General features: G+C 27.4%; 2 protein-coding genes across 2 annotated transcripts in view; one reads left to right on the top strand and one right to left on the bottom strand.

The window, feature by feature from the left end:
- Nucleotides 1–479: 479 nt before the first annotated feature.
- LOC107437993 (G patch domain-containing protein 3) lies at nucleotides 480–12798 on the top strand. The gene is made up of 7 exons (XM_016050146.4): nucleotides 480–1288; nucleotides 3720–4117; nucleotides 5740–5977; nucleotides 8626–8750; nucleotides 8834–8958; nucleotides 10424–10650; nucleotides 12674–12798. The coding sequence occupies exons 1-6, from the start codon at nucleotides 925–927 to the stop codon at nucleotides 10638–10640; spliced, it is 1467 nt and encodes a 488-aa protein (XP_015905632.1). The 5' UTR covers nucleotides 480–924; the 3' UTR covers nucleotides 10641–10650; nucleotides 12674–12798.
- LOC107437992 (retinal degeneration B) overlaps nucleotides 10721–25233 on the bottom strand; it is a gene marked incomplete in the record, with an annotated part of 41051 nt that continues 26538 nt past the window's right edge. Inside the window, 11 exon segments of the mRNA XM_071179714.1 lie at nucleotides 10721–12930; nucleotides 14159–14287; nucleotides 14400–14583; nucleotides 16053–16202; nucleotides 17175–17323; nucleotides 18365–18481; nucleotides 19423–19539; nucleotides 22560–22708; nucleotides 23278–23406; nucleotides 23532–23702; nucleotides 24911–25080. Coding sequence (XP_071035815.1) covers nucleotides 12676–12930; nucleotides 14159–14287; nucleotides 14400–14583; nucleotides 16053–16202; nucleotides 17175–17323; nucleotides 18365–18481; nucleotides 19423–19539; nucleotides 22560–22708; nucleotides 23278–23406; nucleotides 23532–23702; nucleotides 24911–25080 — 1720 coding nt within the window.

The raw sequence follows: 25233 nt of genomic DNA, 5'->3' as shown, positions 1-25233 counted from the left end.
TTATTATTAAAATTATGTTTTGCCCGGAATTATCCTTGGATAAGCAAATTTTATAATTGCGTCAAAAAAAATTCTATGCTCTTTAAAAGTTCTCGAGATATGGTGAAATACGCAAAGAGTATTATAAATATTAAGGAGTCTTAACTTTCTAGCACTCTTTTGACCGAACTAATGTTACCATATTCCCCGATTGGGGATACTTCTTATATTTCGGGGGTAAGAAATCAAAATCCGTCGAAAAAGAAGATATGTTTATTTAGAGGAAGTACGCTTTCGTGTCTGATTTCGTAACTTAAAATATCGTGTTCACTAATTAATTTGCATATTTGAGGTAACCCCCTCAAACCATTAACAATGAGTCTTTATAGGTGAAATTCCAATCAACTATTGATTTAACACTGTACTCTTACTTCCTCACAAGTGAAAACCTATAACTACTGCAACCCCTCTTACTTTTTCCTCAAGTTTCCACTAGATGGCACGTTTACACAAGCAGCTTGAAGAAACCGATGTGATATCCACCATTTGATAACCAATGAAATTGCTACTTTAAGATTGCAACGCCGTTAAAGTGATGTCAGTAGAAATATTTCTTAAAGTAATTTTTATACAATTGAAAAGCAAGCCAGTCTTAAAATAAAATAAGTTGCAAAACATCAATCTATCAAGAGTGTCATAAAAACAATTGTGATCACGTATTTATTTGTATAATATTAAAGGGATTAAAAGTTACCTGCACTAACGACTGAACTATTTATGTAAAATAAAATCATTTTTGTTGGCTTCCCTAATTTTTAATGTATCAGATTGTCAATACTATTTGCCAACTGTAGTTTCTAAGATTATGTAGTGTGTTTGAAATCTGATTTTTATATTGTTTTATTTCACTTTTTTGTGAAACCAGATCAATTTAAATAGGATAATATGACGCCAATGAACTCAGAAGGAGAATATCTAATTGTTAATAACATCCCTAAAACTTATCATGCATCTCATCTTCGAAATTTTTACTCTAGTTTTGTTGAAAGTGGGGGCTTTTTGTGTTTTCATTTCCGCCACCGTCCTGAAGTACAAAAGCCATCAAATGACTCCAATACGACTGACCCAGATCGGTCAAGGAGAATTACAAACTGCTGTATCATTAAAGTTTTATCTGAACGTGTGGATGAATTCATTAAACAATATAATGGTGAACATTGGTTAGATGATAAAGGAGAAACCTTAATGACTTGTTGTTTTATCAAGAAAGTAGTGTTTTCTAAAAATACTGAATCTACAGTTACTTCAAGTAAAATAATTTGTTATTTAATTTATTATATAATATAATGTTTTTGGTACGTATCCTTTTTGGAGAGCTGTAGAAAACCTATTACCTCAGTACCTATATGAGGTACCTGTTACTGCAAACTGAAACATCACTGGTGTCAAACAATTTCGCTATTTTTATGACCCAACCTCTTACCAAAAGGGATAAATACCAATATTTTTTAACACTCTGTAGTTTTTGTAAAATTTTCTTAAATAGTTTTTAAATTATGATTGAAAAACGTGATACTGAATGCTCAATTTAATATGTAAATGTCTTAGTTAACATGACATGCTAAGTTTACTGTGTTTAATGGGAATTAAAAAGTGGATATATTTCCGTATCATGATCTGCCGCGCCAACTATAAACGCCGAAGTGCCAAACAGATTTTAAACTTAAAATTTTTTTTAGAAAAATATGCATGTAGATGTTTGCCCAGGAGTGGTTACGAGTTATACCTTTCGAGTTTTGTCCCTTCTGTGATTTTTTTTTTTTTTTTTTAGTTTCTCGCGAGCCATTGCCCAGAAGTGGCTAAGACTTGGCGAATATTTTGCTACAAATCATGATGTGGAAATCTCTCCTAGTAGGTTGTGTCCTACATATTTTTTTTTCATAAGTTCTAAATCTAATTACGTCTGTATGATGAATATAGGAATTTATAATTTTTATTTTGTTCTCTAAATTTCCTAGAAATTAAGAAGGGTTAGAGAGTTGTATCTAAAATAAAGGTAATTTTAATTTTGAAGGGCACGGTTTTAACTATCCATATTCCAATCAATACTATTATTTTTGGGTGTGAGTGATGTTATTAATTAAGTAACCACAACTAGTTAGTAATTGTAAGTAACCACGATTATTTAAGCATCATTGGACTGGTGTGAACAATAGTTACATGATGTATTTCATGACAAATTTCCTTTTTTTTAAAAAAAGAAAAAAGAGCCTACTAGTCTCATAAGAATTATTTTTAAAAAAATTTAAAAATGCTAGATTATATTCATTTAAATAAATAACCTGCTAGAAGTAGAACTATCAGTGAATCAGATTATATGTAAGTAGTGAGTATTTCTTTATATTTGAGAGTTTTTTAATAAAAGTATTATATTCTAATTAAGTACAATCAACATGAATTATTTGACTGATTTTTTTAAAAGGCGTTAAATTTAGTATTAAAAGGCATTACTTAAAAAAATCATTAAGTAAATTAAACAGGTTGTTGTACCCTTGGTAAGGTTTTGAAGGTTAGCCTAATCACTAATAGAGTTAAAAACTACGAGCAGCAGTTTACTATTTTTTTAATATGTTTATAAAATCACATGTTAATAAAATTATGTAATATATTATAGACATAAAGAATTGACATAAGTTTATTTGTTTGGGGTTTATTAATTGCATTAATAAGTTTTTAAAACAACATATTAACTTTTTATTTGAAAAACTAATCGTAGTCTAAATAACATGCATGCTCCTTAATGAACAAAATGCATAAATTCATTGAATCGGTACAAAACCTAATTTTTTTAAAAATGCCAAGAAGGTATGAAAATATTGGCAGAAAAATTAACCAGATTTGATTTGTTGCAAATTTTATTAGGTATAGAGCCATAGTACAAAGAGTAATTTTTGTTATAAATAAGCTGTACTATTAACATAATGATTTAATAGCTTGTTTATTCATAAAAAATAAATAAATAAAAATTTGCTTGTATTTAGAATACAAAAAGAAAACTTTTTTAAAATAATTATTAAAATTTAAATGTTTTGTAATTGCCAAAAATAAAATATTATGAGTTTATTTAAGCTCTAGATTTCAGTCTGTATTGTTTAAAAGACACTTTCAATCTAGTTGCAATTAATAAAGAAACTTTTCTTTTGATTCAGCCTAATAATGTAGGTATTAATTTTATAATAATGTAGGCCTAATAATGTTGGTAATGTAAGATTTTTGATTAACAGAGAATTTTAATTTGTATAGAAATCTCATCAAACCAAATCTTATGTCATTTATGTTTCACATTTTATTTGCTGATTGACTGCACTAATATACTATCTCATAATTTAACCCTAGATAGAGAAGCAATCAATACATTGAATCCTGATTTTGGCCAGTTATCTTAAATAAAAGCTAAAGAGTATTTCCCTTTGGTTTCACTAATTTCTTTGCATAAAGGATACATAAAAATGTTATTTTCGATTTGTAGTTTGCGATTCAAATTATTAGCTATAAAGTAATATAGATTTAAGTTAAGTAAAATAGGATTTAATACTATTAAAGTTTTAATAAGCCTTTTTTTATTTTATTTTCAACAAAAGTGTTAATATTCGTGCTAAACATATATGCAATTTCTTTTGTAAATATAAATATTAAGAAAGTTTAAAATAGATTAAAGTTAACAATGCGATTTTTTTTAGGCTCTGCATTTAGTAAACAAGGAACTGTAGCATCAAATTTGCCATTAGAAAAAGAGACTATTACCGTGGAAGATGTTGAATCCCTCATTGAAATGCATCCACCAAAGTGCATGCCTCATGGAAATGTTGGAACCAAGACTAGTCATTTTTTAAAAGAGATTCAAGCTTGTAGACTACCACCATCATTAATTGCTAAGTTAGACTTGCAGTTTCCCCGAAACCGCTCCAAAAGAATATATGGCAATGTCCCTTATGAATACAAAAAGAGAAAACAATTTTACGAAAGAAAGTCAACTGTTCCTGCAAAGGAAGAATTAAAAACAGAAAATAGCCATAAACGTTCTTGGTGTAATCGTGCACCTGTGGAAAGTCCGTGGCAAAATGACAGTAATTCAGAGGTGATTATAACATTATTTTTCTATAACATCCATCTCTCTTTTTATATGCTGTATACTCTTGATATCTTGAATGTCTTGAATGTCTATTTTTGTCTCAAAAACCTTGTGTCAAAAAAAAATTCCCCTTGGCATTATCTATCTACATAATGTTCATTTGAATTCCTGTGTTGAAGGGTTTTTTCTCATAACCTTGTTATATAGAATTTTTTTTCGAAAAAGAAAGTGAATTTTTTTCGGAAAAATCGCAATATAAGTTTATAGTAAACCAATTCTTTTCTATGTAATGCATAATTATTTTTGTCTTACTTTAAAAGATAAAATTATAATTGTTATTATATTTAGACTTATTATCAACTATCATTAAATACATTTTTTGCAGTAGTTATTCTCATGATTCTACTTCTTAGAGTAATATTTTAGAATATATTTTTCTACTTTTTGGAACATTTCTAGTTCTGAACTTGCTATCTCGAAATTCTTTTAGCGTCCCTTCAACTTCGAGATTTCAAGTAATTACTGTGTGTGTGTATTTATATATATACTGTAAAAAGTTCATTACGTTGACAATTTGTAATATCGGATGAAACTGACATTATAGTCAACTTATCGGTATAAGCAGGTATACATATTAATTTTAAAATTGTATTAAAATGACTGAAAAATAAAAAAGCATATTTACTTTTTTTAAACAACTGTTTTGATTTAAAATATACATCAAGAGTAGACTGCTTTTGCTTTCAGAGTGGAGCCTGAATTATGTAGCTCTGTAGTTTATAAAGGCAAAAATGTCTATGGCAGGAATGGATGATTGACAAGTTTTTGCATTGCAATGTGATCAATAATAGATACATACTGTAATTCATTTTAGGGTTTCTAAAAATACAAGAACTTTTCTTTCGTTAGTTATTTAGTCTGTGGTTGTCCGCACATTGTTTTATAAAAATGAGGGGTCAAAATCGAAATGTAGGAAACGCTATTAGTTTTTTTTTTTTTTTTTTTACTTTTCTACATTAATACCAGAAACAAATAAAAGTATTTTCCTTTTAAACCTTTTTTGTATTATATTGCTCACTTTAATAGTAGAGGAAGTATTTTCCTAAAAATTTAAAAGCCAAATTACTATTCATTTTAATAAAGGATATTTTAATAGCATCTTTATCTAGTTTTATGATTGCATGCACAGCAGAATTTGAACAAAAAAATGTCTAGAAATTATACATCACATGATTTGATATGGATTATAACCATATGTAGTGTGTAAAAAAGTGTGCACTTATCCTTTTAAAATAAAAATATAACCATGTTTCATGGTACTTTGGCTCCCTGTATATAATTTCTAAATAATTAAATTACTTTAGTCTTTATTTAAATTAAATTTTAAAAAAAATTCTTTGAATCTCGTTATTCTGCAGAAACATTTCTAAATTAATAATAATTAAAATTTTATAGATTAGCATGAACAATCTCGTTTCATTTGATACTTCAGCAAATGAAATACAGGTGGCAGGAGTAGTACTGTCATACATTTATCTCAATATTAGGAATCTGCTGATTTTATTCTGAGTGCCTCAATTTTTCTTGAATAATTTCTGTATAACTAACTATTTTTGAATTTTTATTAGGAATCAGAGTCAGAAGAAGAAGAATGGGATCGTCATGAAGCCTTACACGAGGATGTCACTGGTCAAGAACGGAACAAGGAACGCCTTTTTGAAGAAAAAATAGAGCTTAAGTGGGAGAAAGGTGGATCTGGTTTAGTATTTTATACAGATGCCCAGTATTGGGATGAGAAAGAAGGTGATTTTGATGCTAAAACTTCAGATGATTGGGATATAGATACAAGAGTTTATACAAATCCAGGTATTTTATTAACATTTATAGCTTTTAATTTATTGTTATTTTACAAAAATGTAAGTTTTTAAATTAATTATTTTTTGATAAAGTAAACAAAAGATATGTGTGTTAAAAATAAGCATGGTCTCTTTTTCTTGTCAGGCTAACAAAAAAAAATGCTATTCTTTATTTAAACTTGAGAAAATTAAATGAAGGTAGTAAAATGCCTAGATTTTATTCGCAATGGCAATGAGTTTAGTTTCTTCCATATATTGTGGGGGAAAATAGCTTCTGTTAAACGTAAGATGATTTAAAAATATTTTAATCATAAATATTTTAATAATAATTAATAAAATTACGGTACATTAAATGAAAAAAATTTTTAACTGTCAATGTTCAACTTTTAATCATTCACTACTTACAAATGTAATTTGTGCGCAAGATCTATCTCAGTACAATTTCTCAAGCTTTTCAATACCTGGTGAGAAATTTTTTCTCATTACCAAAGCTAAACAGAAGAGTAAAAAAGTGGTTTTAGTGTTCTTACTTTTAAGAATCTATCTTGGTATCCAAAAAATTTTGAACCCGAAAAATACTAATCTACGAATACTAAAATACGAATCTACATCAAGCAACAATTTATGCAAATATTGTTAATATTAACCAAAGTAATCAATACAAGCTCTGGCATACGATGTCTACAGATAATTGTTTTTGTTCATAATTTATTACCACTCTCTCAAACTCGTGAAAGTTTTAAACTTTGCTGATATGTATGAGAAATTACATGACCTAAACTCCTCCCAAGTTACGAAATAATCTAAATATTTCTTGCAAAATTTTTTTTAAAAAATTCCATTATTGTAGGGTTGTATATTATTACATTTATTTATTCGCTAAAAGCAAACTTAGTACGAGAGTAATACACATAGATCTTATTTTTCTACTGTTAACTTTAAATTTTATTCATTGCGCTTTTAATGATTTTAAATAAATATCAATATAATTCTTTATTTCTAATTTTGCATTTATAAAACTATCATATTAATTTTGTTAAAACAGTTTTCAGCATTGATTTCAGAACTTGCATGTCTTTCTCTTAAGTGTAAACCTCTCTTTAGCAAACATATTTTTCTGTCCTAAAGGTGTCCACTTTACAAAGGTTTCTCTGAATTTTCTGCACAAAAGTAAAATATGTTGTACCCTAAGCAAATTATTTGAGCTCGATTGTTAAGCTGGTGGAGTTAACAGGTTTCTAAAACTACAATAATTTTTTATAAAAAAGCTATTATGATTCTGAATAATATTCTGTTGAACATAAATGAGTCTTACCCGGCACTAGATACCTGGTGAAATTTGCCTGGCCCGGGTAGTGAAATAGAGCTCCCACGGTTCAGGGAGCCTTGGCATTGTGAAGAAATATTTTTTTAGCTCTGAAAAGCAGTGAATAGTCAGGAAAAGTTGCAATTTTTTACCAAAAAAAGAAGAAGAAAAAACATGGAAAATTCCTATATTACACTTGGAAAATAACCGGTCTTAAAATTGTCAGTAACAATAATCAGTTATTGAGTTTAGAGTTAAATAGTTCTAACATCTAATTGCAATTATTTTATAAAATTCCACTTTTTAGTGAAACTTTTCCATGTTTCCATTCTCATTCTATTATATGTTTTTGCTCACAAAATCATATTTGACATAATAAATAAAAGAAATGAAAGTTTTTTGATGAAATATTGCATAGTATAGATAAAATATGGCACAGATTTCCATTGAAATGTACCTGATATACCTAGAAAAGTCAGGGAATTTTTTTCTTCTGAAAATGAGTGGGAACCCTGTGAAATTTATTTTACTCAGTAATGAAAATTTGGCTGGGTTATTGCTGGGTACCTGGGCTATTTAGAGAAAATTGTATAAAAACTCTTATCCCTTTTGGAAGGAATTTACCCTATGGTCTTGGATGCTAAGCAGCAAATTATATGAGTAGAAATTTCCCTGCATATGGTAGAATTGCATTTTCCAACTGTAAGATAATATTGAATGTATATATATCTAAACAACATTGAAAATCATTTAAGATAAACGGTATTCTGTCTTTGTTAATCTGGTTCTGGTGACATTAATCTCTGTATATTGTCTCCTAGCTAAACACATAAAGCTATTATAAAGAATGATATAAATTTTTATTTCAAATGTGTGAATTTATTTTTTATAATTTGAACTATAATAAACCATGCATTAGTTTTAATTCATATTTTTCAGGCAAAAATATTTTTGGATAAAGTAATTTTTTATTTGAAATAGATTATTTGACAAACCTTGTAATAACAAACATAATTCTTATGATCAATCAGTTCAGATGAATCATATGAATATTAAATATAAAATATTAAAAGAGAATTGCAATTTTAGTTTTATTTCAAATTGAAATAAGAACATATAAGAATACAAAAAATTTTGAATTCATCACCAGACGTTATTCTTCATTTATCTAAGTTTTTTAACACAATTTTTTAATGTAAATTTCAATTGAATTTTAAATAAAATTGAATCATCTATCCTTACCCCATAATGTGGCTATTATTACCCTATAATATTACACCATATTTATAGTCTTCACAAGCATGATATATTTTAAATAATTAATATTCTTTTTTTTTGTAATATTTTTACAGGACCTGATAATGATAAAGATATGCGAGATTTTGTGCGAATGAGATTTGAGGAAAAGTTAAGGGATGGTTCTATTTCAGAAAAGGACATCCGTTATGATTTTGCTGCATTTGAAAAATATAGCAAGGTATAAGTTTCATTTAACTTTTTTTTTTTAGCTTTTGTTTTTGTTTTTTAATGTTCTTTATATATTTCAATTTTCATCTACAGGGTTTTGGCCGGAAAATTATGGAATCTCAAGGCTGGAAACAAGGTCATGGAATTGGCAAAAATGCTGGAATAACTGAACCTCTTCCGAATGAAGGTCAGCTTCCTGCTGATAAAAAGGGATTTGGGTAACTATTTTTTCATCTCTAATTTTTATTTATTTTTATTAATTTTCGCCTTAGCAATAGCAGCTGATACTTTCCTTATTTAAACAAAATTTATTATCCAAGCCAAAGATCCAGAAATTTTTTTTAAAGACCAAATTGCTAATTATATGTCTTAGGTGGAAGATAAAATTCTAGATCTTAACTCGATTTTCAGTTAATAGTATATACTATTTTATTTCATAACTGGTGTTGAACAGCAGACCCAATTCTGGGTTTGCAACTACCAATGTTAAACTCTGTATCCCTGTAATTTTGAACCCAATCCAGATGACAAGGGAACCCCTAGATCAAGTGTTGGGAAAAATTTGCCTTTATAGAGGACTTTCTGATGGAACTAACCTGCATTTGCATTACATGGAAAGGAAAAACCACAAAAACCTCCCACGGTTAGCCGACAGTAAGAGGATTCTAACCCATGATCCATCTACCGCTGAAGATATTTTATGTCAGCAATTTTCGGTGGGTGTGAGCTGAGTGCAGAATTTATATTGGCCAGCACTCGCTGGGATTCGAACCTGTTTCAACTCATTGGGAGGTGAATGCTCTATCTCCTGAGCCACCATGGTTGCCTTTTTTAATATTTTAACTATTTTCCAATTTTAAAGTCCATATTATGGTTTTTGATACCTAAGCCATTTTTTGTTCATTTTAAATTTCCAATAATTTTTTTCAGCCAGTTTGTACATATAGTTTAAAATTAAACCTTTGTTTCAAATTTAAGGTTCACAAATTGTGGCTTTTATTTTCCTTGCCAAATGTGTTTCAAAGAATACTCCTAAACATTTTGCTTACAAAACATTTTAAAGTGTGAAAAAGGTTATTTCTGAGTAAGATTTGTATTATTTTGCATTAAAATGTTATTATAGAAAAACTTCTTTACTACAAAAAATCTACATTTGAACATTTTAAAATAGATTTATGAGCTCATTGTGAACTATATTTTTAAAACACATAAATAGGCTCTTAGAACGAATGTGTTAGATTGGTTACAAGATCATTTTATTTTTTTTAATGTAAGTATTTAGGTTTAATCAAATTTCAGTACTGATTATTCATGTTTGTTGAATGCAGTCAAGCTTTTTAAAACTATGAAGTAAGAACCAAAATGATTTCTAATATTATGAAAGTTAAGGTATTTACAGTTTTTATACAAAACTTATTGATAAGATAAGTACATTGTCTTTCATATAACTAAACATGGGGTTTTTTTTTGTAAAATCTTAAGTTTCTTATTAATATTATTAATTGTTTCAGTTAATTGATATTTTTTGTGACACAAAAATAATTTCTTTAGATTCATTTGATTTGGATCACTGTTATGTAATAATTGGAACAATTCTCTATAAGTATCCTACTAAATAAATTCAAAACAGAATGATCACTTATGAAAAATTAACATTTAATTTTTTTTATTATTATTTTTTAGTTATCGAGGTGTTAAACTAGATATGGCTCCTAAAAAGAAAAAGAGAAGGTGTCGAAGTAAATATACAGATGAATCTGAATCTGAACATTACCATATATCTACCATCTATGATAATCCAAGAATATCGGATCCCCCAGAATCTGTTCTTGTATCATCAGCATTTTCAAGTTTAAAGTATAGACAAAATTTTCTCAAAGAGGAGAGCAAAGACAGTTGATGTCAAAATCGTAATATGTTTTTGTTCTATATTTTTTAATGTAAATTATGTACATTGGGTTTTATAAATTCAGGAAACAATTTTATTGCAGAATATGTGTTTTATTTACACTTTAAGAACATAAATACAAATTTTTATTATTTTAGACTACAACAAATGTGAACACTTAAGTTGAAATTGTATGATTTAAGTATTTAAAACATGGAGAGTTATCTAAAAAAATTCATTTGAAATTAAACCTTTTACAGATATGTAAGAAAGAGCAGAAATAGCACATTTCTATATCATACATTTATTTTAAAGAAATTTTTATAAATGTTAAATTTTAAATAACCTTATTTTGAACTAAAACCTATGTGTATCATATACTCTATGTAAAAGAAATAGGCATATTTTTTTAAACATTTAATTTTGCTAAGAAAATATCAAGTGGTGATTTACCTCCATTGCATTTTTGTTCAATTTTCAGAATAAGTGTTAATCTCAAAAGTGGTAAGGGAAAATAGTGAAAGTTGTAGTGGTTGTTTCTATACAAATAACATTGACCTGCCTGTATTTTTTTCACATAGAGTACACAGAAACTTATTGCTTTAAAAAATTTTACATCTACTTGAAATTATTTCCACACAAATATGACAGGAACATCTTTTGACTAGTAACAATGCATAAGCTTAAAACAAGTTTTCTTTACATAGATTCATTTAAATTTTTTGATCACAGATTTCTTCTTTTCCAATTACAAAAATTTAAGCTATATAAACAAACTTTTTAACCTTAAAATGCATAGGTTAGCCTTAATAATTTTTATTGAGCAGGGCAAACAATTTTCTGAAAAAAATGTTTCTACATTGACATTACTTGTATTCAAATATATTGTTTCTTTTAAACAATAGGTAAAGGTAAAATTGACTCAGCCATCAAATATTTATAACATTTATAGAATATGTTACATTTCAACTTTATGCGCCATAAATTTTAAAAATTAAATTGTTTTGTATTTTAACATTTATTATAAAATAAGTATGCTTTATAATAGCTTTTTATGATTCATACTAAGTACCTGATACCTAATTGTATATTAATGCAACAAAATGCTCTTTTACATTTAAATCAAAAATCAACTTTTGTTTCTTTATTAGAAGACAATTGACTGTAAATTAGTTAATTCTTAATTATATGAATTGGATATTACAAGAACTCATAAAAGTTATGGGTAATTATTTCATGATAAAACTTCATGCACTTTTTCTTTTACCAGAAAAATATTTTAGTTATTCTTCTAAAAAAGAAAGTAGCTCAAATCTGGACGGTGAAATTACAACAAAAGTATTTTTAATAATTCTTATCACAACTTTTACTGAAAATAAATTTATTTATATTATTTTTATTTCTGAGCTTAAAAAGTTTCTTTTAGATTCTTTTTTTTATTATTATTATTCTTGATAATTTATAGTAACGTTTTGTTTAACAATATTAATAAACAATAAAATTTGTATAATCTTTTCAAATATTGTACACATAGACAAAAATAGGCTACAAAGTATTTCATTGTATAAAAAGTAGTAAGTGACATAGAAGCAATGATTGTGGGTGTGAGTATTCTACAATTTTTATAAATAAATTTCCAGTCGTTTAAAAGAAACATATTTCTGTAAATTGCTGACATTTATATTACAAGCAAATATTTACATTTTATACATAATTTACATAATGAGAACCAGCTGACTAAGCAGAAATACATACATTATATATGACTAGGTGACAATGCTGTATTTTGTTTTAAAAAAATATCAACAGTCAGGAATGGGTGTATAAAAAATTAAATAATGAGGATAGTTAATCGGTGCTGACATTTACACAATGGAAAATCCTCTAATTATATTTGTAGTAGCACAAAGCTAACAGCATAGATTTTCACAGTGACATTACAGCATGATCATGAAGGTGAAAGAAGCATTACTTTTTAATAATGCCAATATACAGGTCTTATAATACAAAATGAAACAAGAAAATTATACCCTTTGATTTTCTAGTATTATTGCCTCAATCCTTCAGAAGCCCTGTTATCACTAGACTTGTCCATTGCTGCTCGCAATTCTTGACTTTGCCCAGAAAGAGGAAAAGAAGTTGTTCTTTTTGCCGATCTGCGCTGTCGTATAGTAGAGCCCGTTTGCCCCGGCAATCCAAAACACCCACGAAACAATATCATTCGTGCATTTCCCTGCGCTGGTCTGGAAGATCCTGGAGACTTCAAATCAGAAAGATGAGCAGCATAACCATCAACTAATACCTGTTATAACATAAGTGTTAATACGTATTTTCTTTTTTAATTAAAACATGTAAATATTTTAAAATACAAGAGTGAAATCTATATAACCTTTTGCAGAATTAAAACAGAAGCTTTTATATGATAGTACAGATGTATTCTTGAAGGGAGAGAAAATAATATTTAGTTTGTATTAATATTTCACTAATAGAAGTTAGTAAATTTAGAGAAATTTCTGTTTATTTTTTTATTCAGTTACCCAGTAGCAAGGGGTGATGTGAGTAATCACTTTTTACATAGGAATGATCATAAATAGTGTCCAGCTTCAAAAAACTTTCTTTTTTTTCCGCAGAGCAGTGTAATCAATTAATGACACAGTTAGTTCTTCAAATCAAAAAATCGAGTCTAAAATATATTTAATGAATTCATTTAACTGTTTATAATCAATCTTATGGAGTGGGAATAATTTACCAGGTTTCTCTGAGTCAAAAAAGAATTATTAATTGAAGAAACAGCAATTAAAAATGTAAAAGAAAAGTAATTCTGATTAACAAAAAATTTTTTCCTTTAATTTAGGGGTGCACAACCTATGTCCTGCGGGCCACATGCGGCCCGCCGACTGTTGATGTGCAGCCCGTGAGAACTTCTGAAGGCAATAAAAATTTCTTTTACTTTGGTTTTGTTTAAACATTATAAATTTTCATTTATTAAAATATTTAATTCAAATTTATATTACTTTTATTAAATACATATTTTTTTTCTTTTTTTTTGCACTTTCTTTTGTTAGAATTTATATCACCCCTCCCATTGTATATATGTATATACAATGTATATATATATAAAATAGAAAAAGTTTTTTTTAAAAAATGCATCAGTTTCTTTAGTTTTAAATAAATTCAAATAATTAAAAGTATTTAATTTTGTGCAAATATGTTATTAAGTTTACTGATAAAAACATCTGATGCTTAGAACACTAACGTTTAGATAAAAATCATCATATTTTCCGCTAACATGACTAAATATGCATGCGGCCCTTCATTAATCTATGTGCTGTGCAAGTGGCCCCTCACTCAAAAAAGTTGTGTGCACCCCTACTTTAATTAAAAATTGTCTGGAGAATTGTATTTTTCCATAGTCAATTAATAGTATTTTTTCTTCAGTACCTTAAAGCTTACTTTGTGTTTGTGTCACTTTCAAAACTAATTCATTTACAAGAACTAAAATTAAGGAGATAGTAAAAATCATGTTCTACCTTAGCTGCTTGATGCTGCTTCTTTGAAGCTTTTCCAACAACATAAATTTGCTCCGGTTTCAAGCCCACAGAACCGTACATAGATATATCTTTACTCGAGCCATAGCCACAATGAACAACTATTTCTGACTGTGAAGTGAAATATTATGTGTGTATTTAAAATAGCACAAAAAAGAATACAAACATGAAAAGATTTTTTTAATGAGCATTTAACTGTAGTTTATATAATTTTATAACTTACATCATTTTGAAGGTGTCTAATATAATCTGCTTTGTGTCCAAGCGGATCTCTGGTTATGCCATCTGCAAAGTATACTAAACCCAAGGGAAAGTTATGCTGAGATAGCCAAGACATCACACGACGTTGCTGCATATCTGGACGACCAGTAATGTAAATAATTAAGTAACCAAGATCTTGCCAATGCCTAAATATAATATTTTTAAATTAATCGACAGAGAAGGAAGTAAATTTACATTTAATAAAATTTTGAATAGATAACAGATGGCTAATAGTTTGGATATTTAGAATTATCCTCATTAAGAAATATATAAAAATATCTTTGTTATCTAGCCACAAATTAACAATATGAGACCATTTAGTCCCTATGCAAAATGTACATAAAATTCAAGTAATTTCTTATCTAACAAAATATGGCATCTATAAATGAATTGCAGCTCACTATGTAAAAAATCATCTAAATTTATTGAAGTTAAATAAAGCTTTGTTTTTTTTCTTTTCACAAACATTTGTTAAACATGTGTAAATACATATTAAATGAATTTATATTCATAAAAAAAAATTCCTCATCCTTCAAATTTTTATTTATTTACTTTTTATTGCTTTTTTATTATTATTTTTGTTTATTTGAATAGCAGGGATTATTGTATTCCAGGGCTACCCTGGAATTCTGGATTTTTCGTATCTTTCTTCCGGGTCTAAATACTAGAAGCAGACAATTTTTGCGTAAATAAAAAATAATTCCGCATATCTCAAGACCATTGGTTCACAGACTACCACAAATTAAAAACTTATAATTCGACAAAATTTTGAAGCTTTTTCTAAATCCTGTTAACAAGAAGTTTACACACATTCTTTCGCCAATTACCTGTCTTACATGATTCTTCTGTTTAGGCTATTTTTTGCCATTTTGAATATTTGGAACTGTGCCAGAATCTGCTAAAATCGTAGTTCTTAGTCATGCGATTTCAATATCAAACATAGCATTTCGTATTTACCTGGTTTTAAAGCTATGCGTTTCGATTTGTATTCACACGTTTTTGAAACCCTGTCTTGATTCGTATTCGCACATCTTTAAAATCCAATATTGCGATTCATATTCACACGTCTTTAAAATCCAATATTGCGATTCATATTCACGCATTTGTAATATAAAACATCGATTTTCATATTTATACGTGATTTACAAAACTACGCATTGCAATTCGTATTCACGTGATCTAAAAATTTTGCGCTGTGATTCATATTCACATGCTTTTTAAGTTCAATATTGCGATTTCTATTAAGTTTTTCTTAAATTAGTTATTCTAAAAGTGTGATGTTCTGCATTAGTAGGTAATTTAATTATGTTAACTATGAAACAAGTATGGTATATAAATTAATACAGATTTTTTTTTTTACATAAAATTTTCAGGGATTTTTCCTTTTTGTGTCACAATCACCCATGGAATAAGTTTTTTAGTGGAGTTTAAATATTTGTTGTCTTATAAAAGGTTATTACTCCTTTCTTCTCCAGTTTTATAATTCATAAACATGAATCTTACAAAGTAGGAATTTTTCACTTATTATTTTTCATGCCAATCTAGTTGGAAAAGTTAGGATATTTTTTCCAATTAAATGTAATCTATGACATATGAAACTAAAGTTACAATATACCTCACAACATCAACAGCTCCAGCTCTCACTTTAGGATCTCTACCTGTTACGGACACACTTGCAGTAAAAGAACCATCAATACTAAATATAACACACTCAGTTTTAGGAGGAATTACTGTTAAGAAAAAATCCAAGGAAGTGTGGTCACCACTGTATAAAGAGACAAATTTTTTGTATGAGTTTCTCCTCCCTACTATAAAAATTATTTACTTAACTGTAAATATGAATTTCTATAAAATTAGTATACAGATGTATAATAACATTTTATTAAAGGTGTTCCATCATGACCGCCCTTAATATATATTTTTAGCATTTATGTTAGAAGTGAAAAAAAAAGTATGCACATTAAAAGTCAGGGAGGAAAATGCAATCACAATCTAACGAATCATTCTTAAGGAGGGCAAGGCAAGAGTGGAAACATCAAAACATATTTGGTTACAAGGTTTGCTTTTTTTTTAAAGGTAATTTTTGGACACCTAATATTTTTTATATTGCTTTACTTCTCTAGTGATTTGACAGATTTTGATAGCATTTTTGTTTTTTTCACATTGAAATATAAATTTGTGAATGTTTGCTTGTCTGATTTCTGAGCAAAATTCTAAAAATTGATATTGAAAACAGTCATTACACACACAACAAGTACTCAACGAGATATAAAAATTTTGCAACTTCAAAGATTGCCCTTTAAATGAAATTTTAAAAATTATAACATTAAATATTCAATGTGATCATTTAAATAAAACAATTTTCACTATGCATAAGCAAAAGAAAAACTTTTTTTTTCTCTATATAGTGTAGTAACAAATAGTAAGAAAAGTACGAAAAAATTCTATTTTAATATTAAAAAGTTGTATTAAGCAATATTTTCCATTATACTTCTAAAGGAGTAAGAATGATAATACTAAAATAGAATTAACAAAAACTTTTAATTCTATGTCTACATCTTATGATTTTTTATGATATTCAATTGGCCTCTTAAATTTTCTTTATATAAAAAGATGCTTATGAATTTTAAAACAAGTAATATCTTTTGCATGAGTTATATTATCTACCTGTTCATGTTCAATATTTTATTTAATAAAAATACAAGATAAACAAAGCAGTAAAACTATTTTTACATACCGGACAACTAATTTCACCGGGTGCATGCCAAAGCCTAAAGCTTTTTCTTTTGGTACAGTATATGATAATCTGCCATTTTTGTCAGTTACTTCAGTTGAGAAATAGGTCCACTCACCACGACGTTGATCTTTCATGAGATGAATATCCACCTAACAATGATTAATATAATAAAAATCTTGGGTGAATTTTTGCAGCAAAAATACCATTTCAAGGGAATGAGCATTACAGTTAAATAACACATTTAAACAAGTAATAAACTTTCAGTTGCTCAGTAACCTTTTCCTTCTTGTTCTATCTCTTTTCCACAAAGCATAAGTTTTACATGTGTTTTTTTGTAGAATGGTAGTATATACTGTTTTAGATATAATCATATTTAGATATAATTATTTACATACAAGTTTAATAAGAAATGCAAGAAATATATAAAAACAGAATAATTAAAAAAAAAAATAGGTTTGTTCGTAAAACAATCTATTTGTAATTTAGTTATAGTATCCATGGCTAAAATGTTTAACTTACAGTTTTGTAAGAAATACTGTGTTAAGGTTAGTTTTAATGGGTAATTATACTCTGAGCAAATCTTACTTTTAAGAATTGTATATAATATGTGTAATGTATTAAAAGAGAAAGCAACAAACACGGATACTAATCATAAGAATAGTAGTAATCGTGAAGAATTCAATGAAAAAACATTAAAATCCTTTACATTTATGTTGTAAAAATCTGTTTTGATGGAAAATAACAAAGTAACTAGCTTGGCTCACGTAATTATAGTTTCAAAGTGACAGTTTCAAAGTTTTGTTGTTTCAAAGTTCTTAATATTTCTGCTTCTTTTATTTGCCCAGTTAAATTTTTTTTTAAATGTATGTGAATTTTAAAAAAAATTTAAGCTATGAACAGTGTTTTATATTAGGCAATTGTTTCGTAAATGTACTATATTTTTATTAAGTACCTCATGAATTATTTTTAATTTTAAAAAGTAGCCAATTTGACAATAAAAAGTGCATTTTGTTTGCTAACAGAATATTATGTAAAAAGCTGTTGTAGCCTTGGTACAGCTTTAAGGTTAGCTCTGTTGCAAGCATAGTATAGACATTACTCCATCGTTCTGCAACATCAAGAGCATCATAACTTATAACAGATATGTTCTTAACAATTTGAATAATCTAAAGAGCAAAACAATATCCTACCCTTTCGCCTGCTAATGTAACCATATCTAGCGGCCCATACATGAAGCGTCCACTTATGGTTTGAGGTGATCCTTCTTTTACAATAACATCATTAGCTCTGTGGTTAGCAGTGACATTCTGAAAGTAAGATTTCCAAGATCAGTTTTATATATTATTTTAAGAGAGTATAACACTATTTTAAATGTATGTTAATATTGTTTACCATATTTTGTCAACATGACTTAAAATAATTATTTTTAGATACACATTTGTAAACCATTGAGAATAATTTATTATTATTATTGTTTTGATATACTTGTGTCTATTTCTAAAACTCTTGATTTAAAATTGGTTTTAGGCAAATGCAAAAATATGTCAGAATTTGGTTAATTAAAATTTCATACATGTTTTCATAAACTTTATTTAAAACCCTAGTTAGAGGATTTTAAAATTTTTCTTGTTTTCTTTGAATTTTGTAGGCTAAAATAAAAGAGATTCACTACGAATAAAAAAGATACTTAGTATAAACTGAATTTTAAAAAAATTCATTTCAGTTATTTTCCATATAAGATCTTGTTGAACTAAATCAACTGAAACTTTTTAGTTTCTAAGAAAAGAAATTATAATAAAATTAAAAATCATAACTAGAAATGTTAGAAATTACTTTGTTCTATGAACAGTAAAATAATTTTATTAGAAAATAATGCTTAACGGTTAGTCATAAAAATCCCAATACTCTTAAATCAATTTATTTTTTAAAGCTAAAATTAATTTAATTAAATACATTAAATAAATTATCCATGACTTACTAAAGAATTAACATGACTGTTTTAATAAGCAACTATCTATAAAATTTAGAATAAAAAATTTAACTGAATCTTGTTTTACTTTTTTTTAAATTATAATAAAGCTATTTTAGAAAAGCAAAAGAAAAAATTTCAATCAAATTTGAGAATAAAAAAGAATAACTATAAATATTTATTAATATCAGCTTCATGCCAGAAATTAAATTTATCAAATCAACACATTATACAATAGTCAGTAAATTTAAATAATCAAATTAAAACAAGTAGTTATACTTTAAGCTTCACTGATGTCCTCTTCTTCAGCCATTTTTCACGAGGTTGAGTTGGGATAAAAGCAGCTACTTCTTTCTCAGACTCCCCCGGAATAGATAGGCCATCAGAACGCATAAGCTAATAACAATTTTACTTATTTAATTATTCAGAGCACATATTAAAATAAATAATAATAATATGTTCATATTTTTAGTAATTATAAAATATATTATAAATTATATTTGATTGAATTAAAGGCTTATTAAAAATTAGTACACTGTGTTTTATTAACAAAAGCACTTGAATTTATTTTAAAAACTTTTAGTGAAAATATTATTGCTAATATGAGATTTAAACTTTACTCAAACTCAAAGGCAAAGAGAAAACACAGATCACATCACTTAAAATAAAGGTGCACAACATTTTTCAGAAGAGGTTTACGAGAAAAAAACTATTTTGTAATGATTTTAATATTTATATAAATTGATTATGATTAAATTATTTTATAGTAGGATATAACAAAAACGATATTAATGTCTCTGAAATTTCACTCTTTCTCTTTTTAAATACATGTTGATTTTCACTAGATTTCAGCTTTTTCTGTAGAAAATTAATTTTATAATTTTTTCACTGTACCTACATCTTTAATTTTTTAAACAAACTGTTAAATTGCATTTATTTTGAACATGCTTTTGCTAAATAAAATAACGAAATTTTCATCCTATAAAAATATATTAATGTCTAAAAATGATGAGTGCCCTTATAATTTAGAATTCTAATATTTTAATTTCATTAGTTTATTGAAATTAGTTTGATAAACGTTTATAAATTTTTTTTATTTATTATGTAGATTTTTTAAACTAATTTAATTTTTAAAATTTAGTTAGTTTTGAGACTGGAGACTGCACATTAGCTATTCAAGGGGCTTCAAGCTGCATTATTGAGTCCAAACAAAATATTACTGATACAAAAGTAACAAGGAAGATTGACAAAATAAATTGCAAAAAATATATTTGTTACTACTGTAGTTTTTCTACTTTCTCATATGTCTAATTTTCATTCATTAAACAAAAATTTTAAGTCTAGCATTCATAGTTAATAATAAAACACATATTCTAAAATAAAGATTTTATCAGAAGGTTTGTTTTTGCTATTAAGTCGACACAGGCAAATGAGTTTATAGATAAGATTTTCTAACCAACATTTGACCAAGCATAAACATACAAAATTTGATGAGAATGTATAAAATCAGAAATTCTACTAATGAATGTTCCAAATATTTTAAACCAGTTTTCTACTTCCAGCTTAATTCTTTAAATTATATTTATTGAATTAAGTCAAACAAGAAAAGGAAGTTCTAAAAAGACAAGATTGGAGCCTAGTCTTTATTACATATACTTTGATTTCAAGGTTCATTAATTCAGCAAAAATGTTACACATTATCTATATGTAGATATTTCTCTTTAATGGCACCATAAACTCGGGTATTTCTCTATTTATTGACAATACTTTAGTTATTATTCATATTTTTAAGTTGACTCTAAGAAATAATTTAAGTAGTGTTAAAATATTTGTTATATGTTAATATTCATTTAGATTCATTATGCTAGGCTATCTTTAATAATTTAAGTAGAGTTTAGTTATTTTTGCATTAAGTATTTTTTTAGAATAATTTTGTATTTTTATAGAAATAAAAACTTAGTTATGAAGTAATTATTTAGATTTTTTTTTTTTTTGATACTTCCTAAAATGGCTGTAGAAACTTTGAATATAAATAGTGCTCTAGTGCCTCATACTGTTATACCAATCATTAGTGATAGAGCTTGTCTTTTTTAAGCAATAGTATATATATGAGTTGTGGTGGCTCAGGGGAGATATCGCTCGCCTCCCTATGAGGTGACCCGGGTTTGAATCTTAGTGATGGCAAGGATTCGAATTCTGACCCTGCTCGAGCCAACCACAGTGCTGACTAAAATATCCACATTAGTAGACGGTTAGAGTCTCCTTGCTATCAGACTAACCATTGTGAGGTTTTTGCGGTTTTCCTTACTATGTAATGCAAATGCAAGTTAGTTCCATCACAAAGTCTCCCACAAATGCAAATTTCATCAAATACTTGGTTCAGGAGTTCCCTTGTCTGCTGGATTTTGTTCAATTACAAGGATTCAGATCACACTGATAGTCGTAAACTCTCAATTGGGTTGGCTGTTCAACGAAGGTTATAAAATAGTATATATATCAAATGATACTGAAGTTATGGCTCGATAGTGCCTGGGGAAGTAGTACAGAATGTAAAAGAGCATTGGGATGAATTTTCTCTCTTATCTCACGACAGGGATGGAAATAATTTTAATACTTCTGCTGCCTACTATGCTGAAATTTCTCAAACTCATATTTGCTGTGATTTGTGTGATTTAGTGGCTGCTGGATAGATTTTTAATTATTACTAAAATTCAATACCTAATGAACTTTGACGATATCAGAGACATCTCTTAAATAGTTAAAATCGAAATCAAAGTACTTTCACGAGAAAAAAGCTGCAGGTAATAACTACATGGTGAAAAAAAAATTTTATATATAATTAAAATTAATTAAGGTGTTAAAATTGGAGGAGGGGTTGAAGAATTAGAAAATTCAAATGCAGTTTTGCTATGCATTCTGCTTGGTTACCAATAAAGTTTACATGTTGTAAAATATAGTTTTAAAAGATGACCAAACTTGTTGCCCAAGTTGGCTAATTTATTTATATTATTTCTTAGTTATATATTATTATTATTTACCTTATTAAATATAATAATATCTTGTTATCAATACATTAGTTAACTAGTATAATGTAAGAATGTTTTAATGATTCAAAAATTTAGCTTATTTGATTTTATTATGAAATTGCGAGACTCAATTTATTAATAAAATTTTTAATAGATTGAAGCAAATCTATCTAAGAATAAAAATTATTTGTCTGTTATTTTAGAATAAATATAACGAAATATGAAAGCTTTTTTTAGAAACAACTTATATTTTAAAATAAAAATTATTGCAAAAAGTATAAAAAACCCAAAATTATTCATCATTATAAATAAGAAAGTTTTAGAGATGGTCTAACTACTCATTGAGAAATAATATATGTTCTGTATTTATTTATGCATAGAATAATTTACCTGTCTTAAAATAAAAGCTATCACATCATTAGACTCCCAGTAGCTGGCATGAAATAAATGTGGAAGTGCATTGGTTGGAAAATTTGACAGACCTTCTGGACAATAGAGAGCATAGTCTGTTCTTTTTGAACCCCACCATCTTTGAGTTACTATAAAAAAAAATTTAAAAAATATAGTAATCGATTTAACATTAAAATAAAGTACAAACAAAACCAGCAAGAATAAAAAAGAAACTAAACTTTGTTAATTACTAAATAAATATATTTAAAATACTTTAAGTAAAGTGTAAAATAAATATAGTCTTTTATATTTACGTGCTATTTAGGCATCGTTCGTTTTCTATAAATTTTGTCTAATTTAAAAAAAGCACAATGGTTGGTTCAGATACTGACCTCTCATTGGGAAAGGTCAGGACTATACCATGTGGTGGCTTAAAGACTACAAATCGATGGATACCAGCTTGTCTGGGACATAAACACATTCAATGCGCGATACAATACTGCTTACATTGCCATCACCATGCCAATGGTAACAAAATTGTGCAGCCTTAATCTTCTTTACACCTCCTTGAACAACAACTAACTTTTCTGGGAGTGCTTTATTTTAATTTAAAAAACTATAATTAAAATCATGAATGCTGACTTATAAATCAATAAAGTCTCTTTAAAATACAAACTATGATTAATTTGATTGAAGAATTCTGGAATAAGATACATACATGAAGCAACTGTTGTAATTGGTACCATATCAATCATTCCTGACATTGTGCTTACAATGCTGGCTTCACTTGTTCGCCTAACAGCATGATTTTCCATGAAAAGATGAGGGTAAGATTGAATGTATTCCACTAAATTAAAAACAAAGTAATGAAAATTAGAAATTTAAAGAAGGAAAAAAAACAGAATAAGGTGTGGTTTAAGTATTATGTTTATTTGAATACTATTTTAGTTTAAATAAAGTAATGAAACTTACATAAATGTAAAGGCTGACCATCTCCTAATGGATATTTTTGATATCTAGGTACATTTATCGGGGACAACTGAGCAAATCGTGCACTGAGCAGGGGTTCAATACGAGAAGCACATGGATTTGTAGGATGAAACAAATTATAAACTTGATTGCAGGACGGTCTTAAAGGAGGACCTAAAATGATATATAAATATAAATAATTCAAACAAATACAGAAAATGCTTATGAAAGTTTAGTGAACCAACAAATAAAAACTTGTTTATGAAAAACCTAGTAAACAGAAAGCCTAATCCATCGAAAAAAGGGTACGTTTATTCAGAGAAAGTACGTTTTTTGGATTTCATACTATGTACTAATTAAGTAGCACATTTCAGATTACCCCTTCTAACCATTATGATTGAGACCTAGAATGTAAAGATCCGATCATTAGATCAAAAGTTATTCAGGGTGTGTTTTTGGAGGACTGTACCTGTGTGTGAGAAAGACACCAATAAATGGTAGAACATCCTGAATATAATTTTCAAATACAGAGTTATACCTTTAATTCCTGCTGCGATGAATCATTTTCCACCAAAATCTTTAAATAACATAATTTGCATAATTTCAATTTACGTACTATGATGATTTATCTTCGTAAAAACAATCACCATATCGAATGAAGACTATAAAAAATGCTTCAAAGAAATCAATCATTTGGCCAGTTGCTTACCAATACTTAAAAATGTGTGTTTTTCTATAATCTATCATATACAATACTATCTATACAATGCTATATATTTTAATACAATCTATAAATTCATACTAAATTTATATACATATAATAAAATAATCTACTTATTTTGTAATTATTTGTCTTGCAAGAAATTAGAATCCTGCCAAATTGGAAAGAAACAATTTGCTTAAAATAAAAGTGTAGATGTGGCAGTACAAAAACCTCTCTATTATATTTTATAAATACAGTAGAAGTCTGTTAAAACGACAATTCAGAATAATTGATGGAGTTGTAAAAGCGAGGTAGTCGTTATAAACAAACACGAATTTTTTAAGACAAAATGGAAGCAAGAAAGATTTGAGTAGGATAGTGAGAAGAGCTTTTTACGTCATTGATAAAGCCAAATTCTTGAATAAAATTTTAACTTCAGCATTACAATTTTTTTTAAATATTGATACTAGATTAGAAATCTATAAAACACAAGTCACTTATTTAATTTTATAGCTATAAATCATTGAATCTAAAATTAAAACACATTTCCATACAAATGTATTTCTTAATATAATTTAAAACAGGACTACATACAATTTAGAGCCACCATTTAAGAAGAAAAAAAATAGGAACTGTTTCAAAAAGTTCCCATCAAAGACAAAGAATAAACATATCTTACTATTTTTGTCATCAAAGGTGAGCATTTTTCTGTAAGCAAGAACTGTACCCAAAGGACTGCCAAACATGAAGAAATCACTAACTTCGAAATCTAATTTGAGATTAGAATTAGGGTCGTTGGAGGCTGAACTATGTCGTCTTGTGTTGGGTGCAGACAGTAAACGATTTACTCTGAAATAGTTTTCAATAAAAACAATTTAAAATTTACCAATTTAAAACATAATAATATATAACACAAAAATTTCCCTATTTAAATGAATAAAGATTATGAGTTTGAGTTTATTCTGTATATCTAGTTCTAATGTATAATTCTTATCCACAGTG

The sequence above is a fragment of the Parasteatoda tepidariorum genome, chromosome 4 (assembly GCF_043381705.1).
Source record: "Parasteatoda tepidariorum isolate YZ-2023 chromosome 4, CAS_Ptep_4.0, whole genome shotgun sequence".
Lineage (NCBI taxonomy): Eukaryota > Metazoa > Arthropoda > Arachnida > Araneae > Theridiidae > Parasteatoda > Parasteatoda tepidariorum.
The sequence above is the reverse complement of the archived record's forward strand: the minus strand, read 5'-3'. Positions and strand labels throughout refer to the sequence as shown.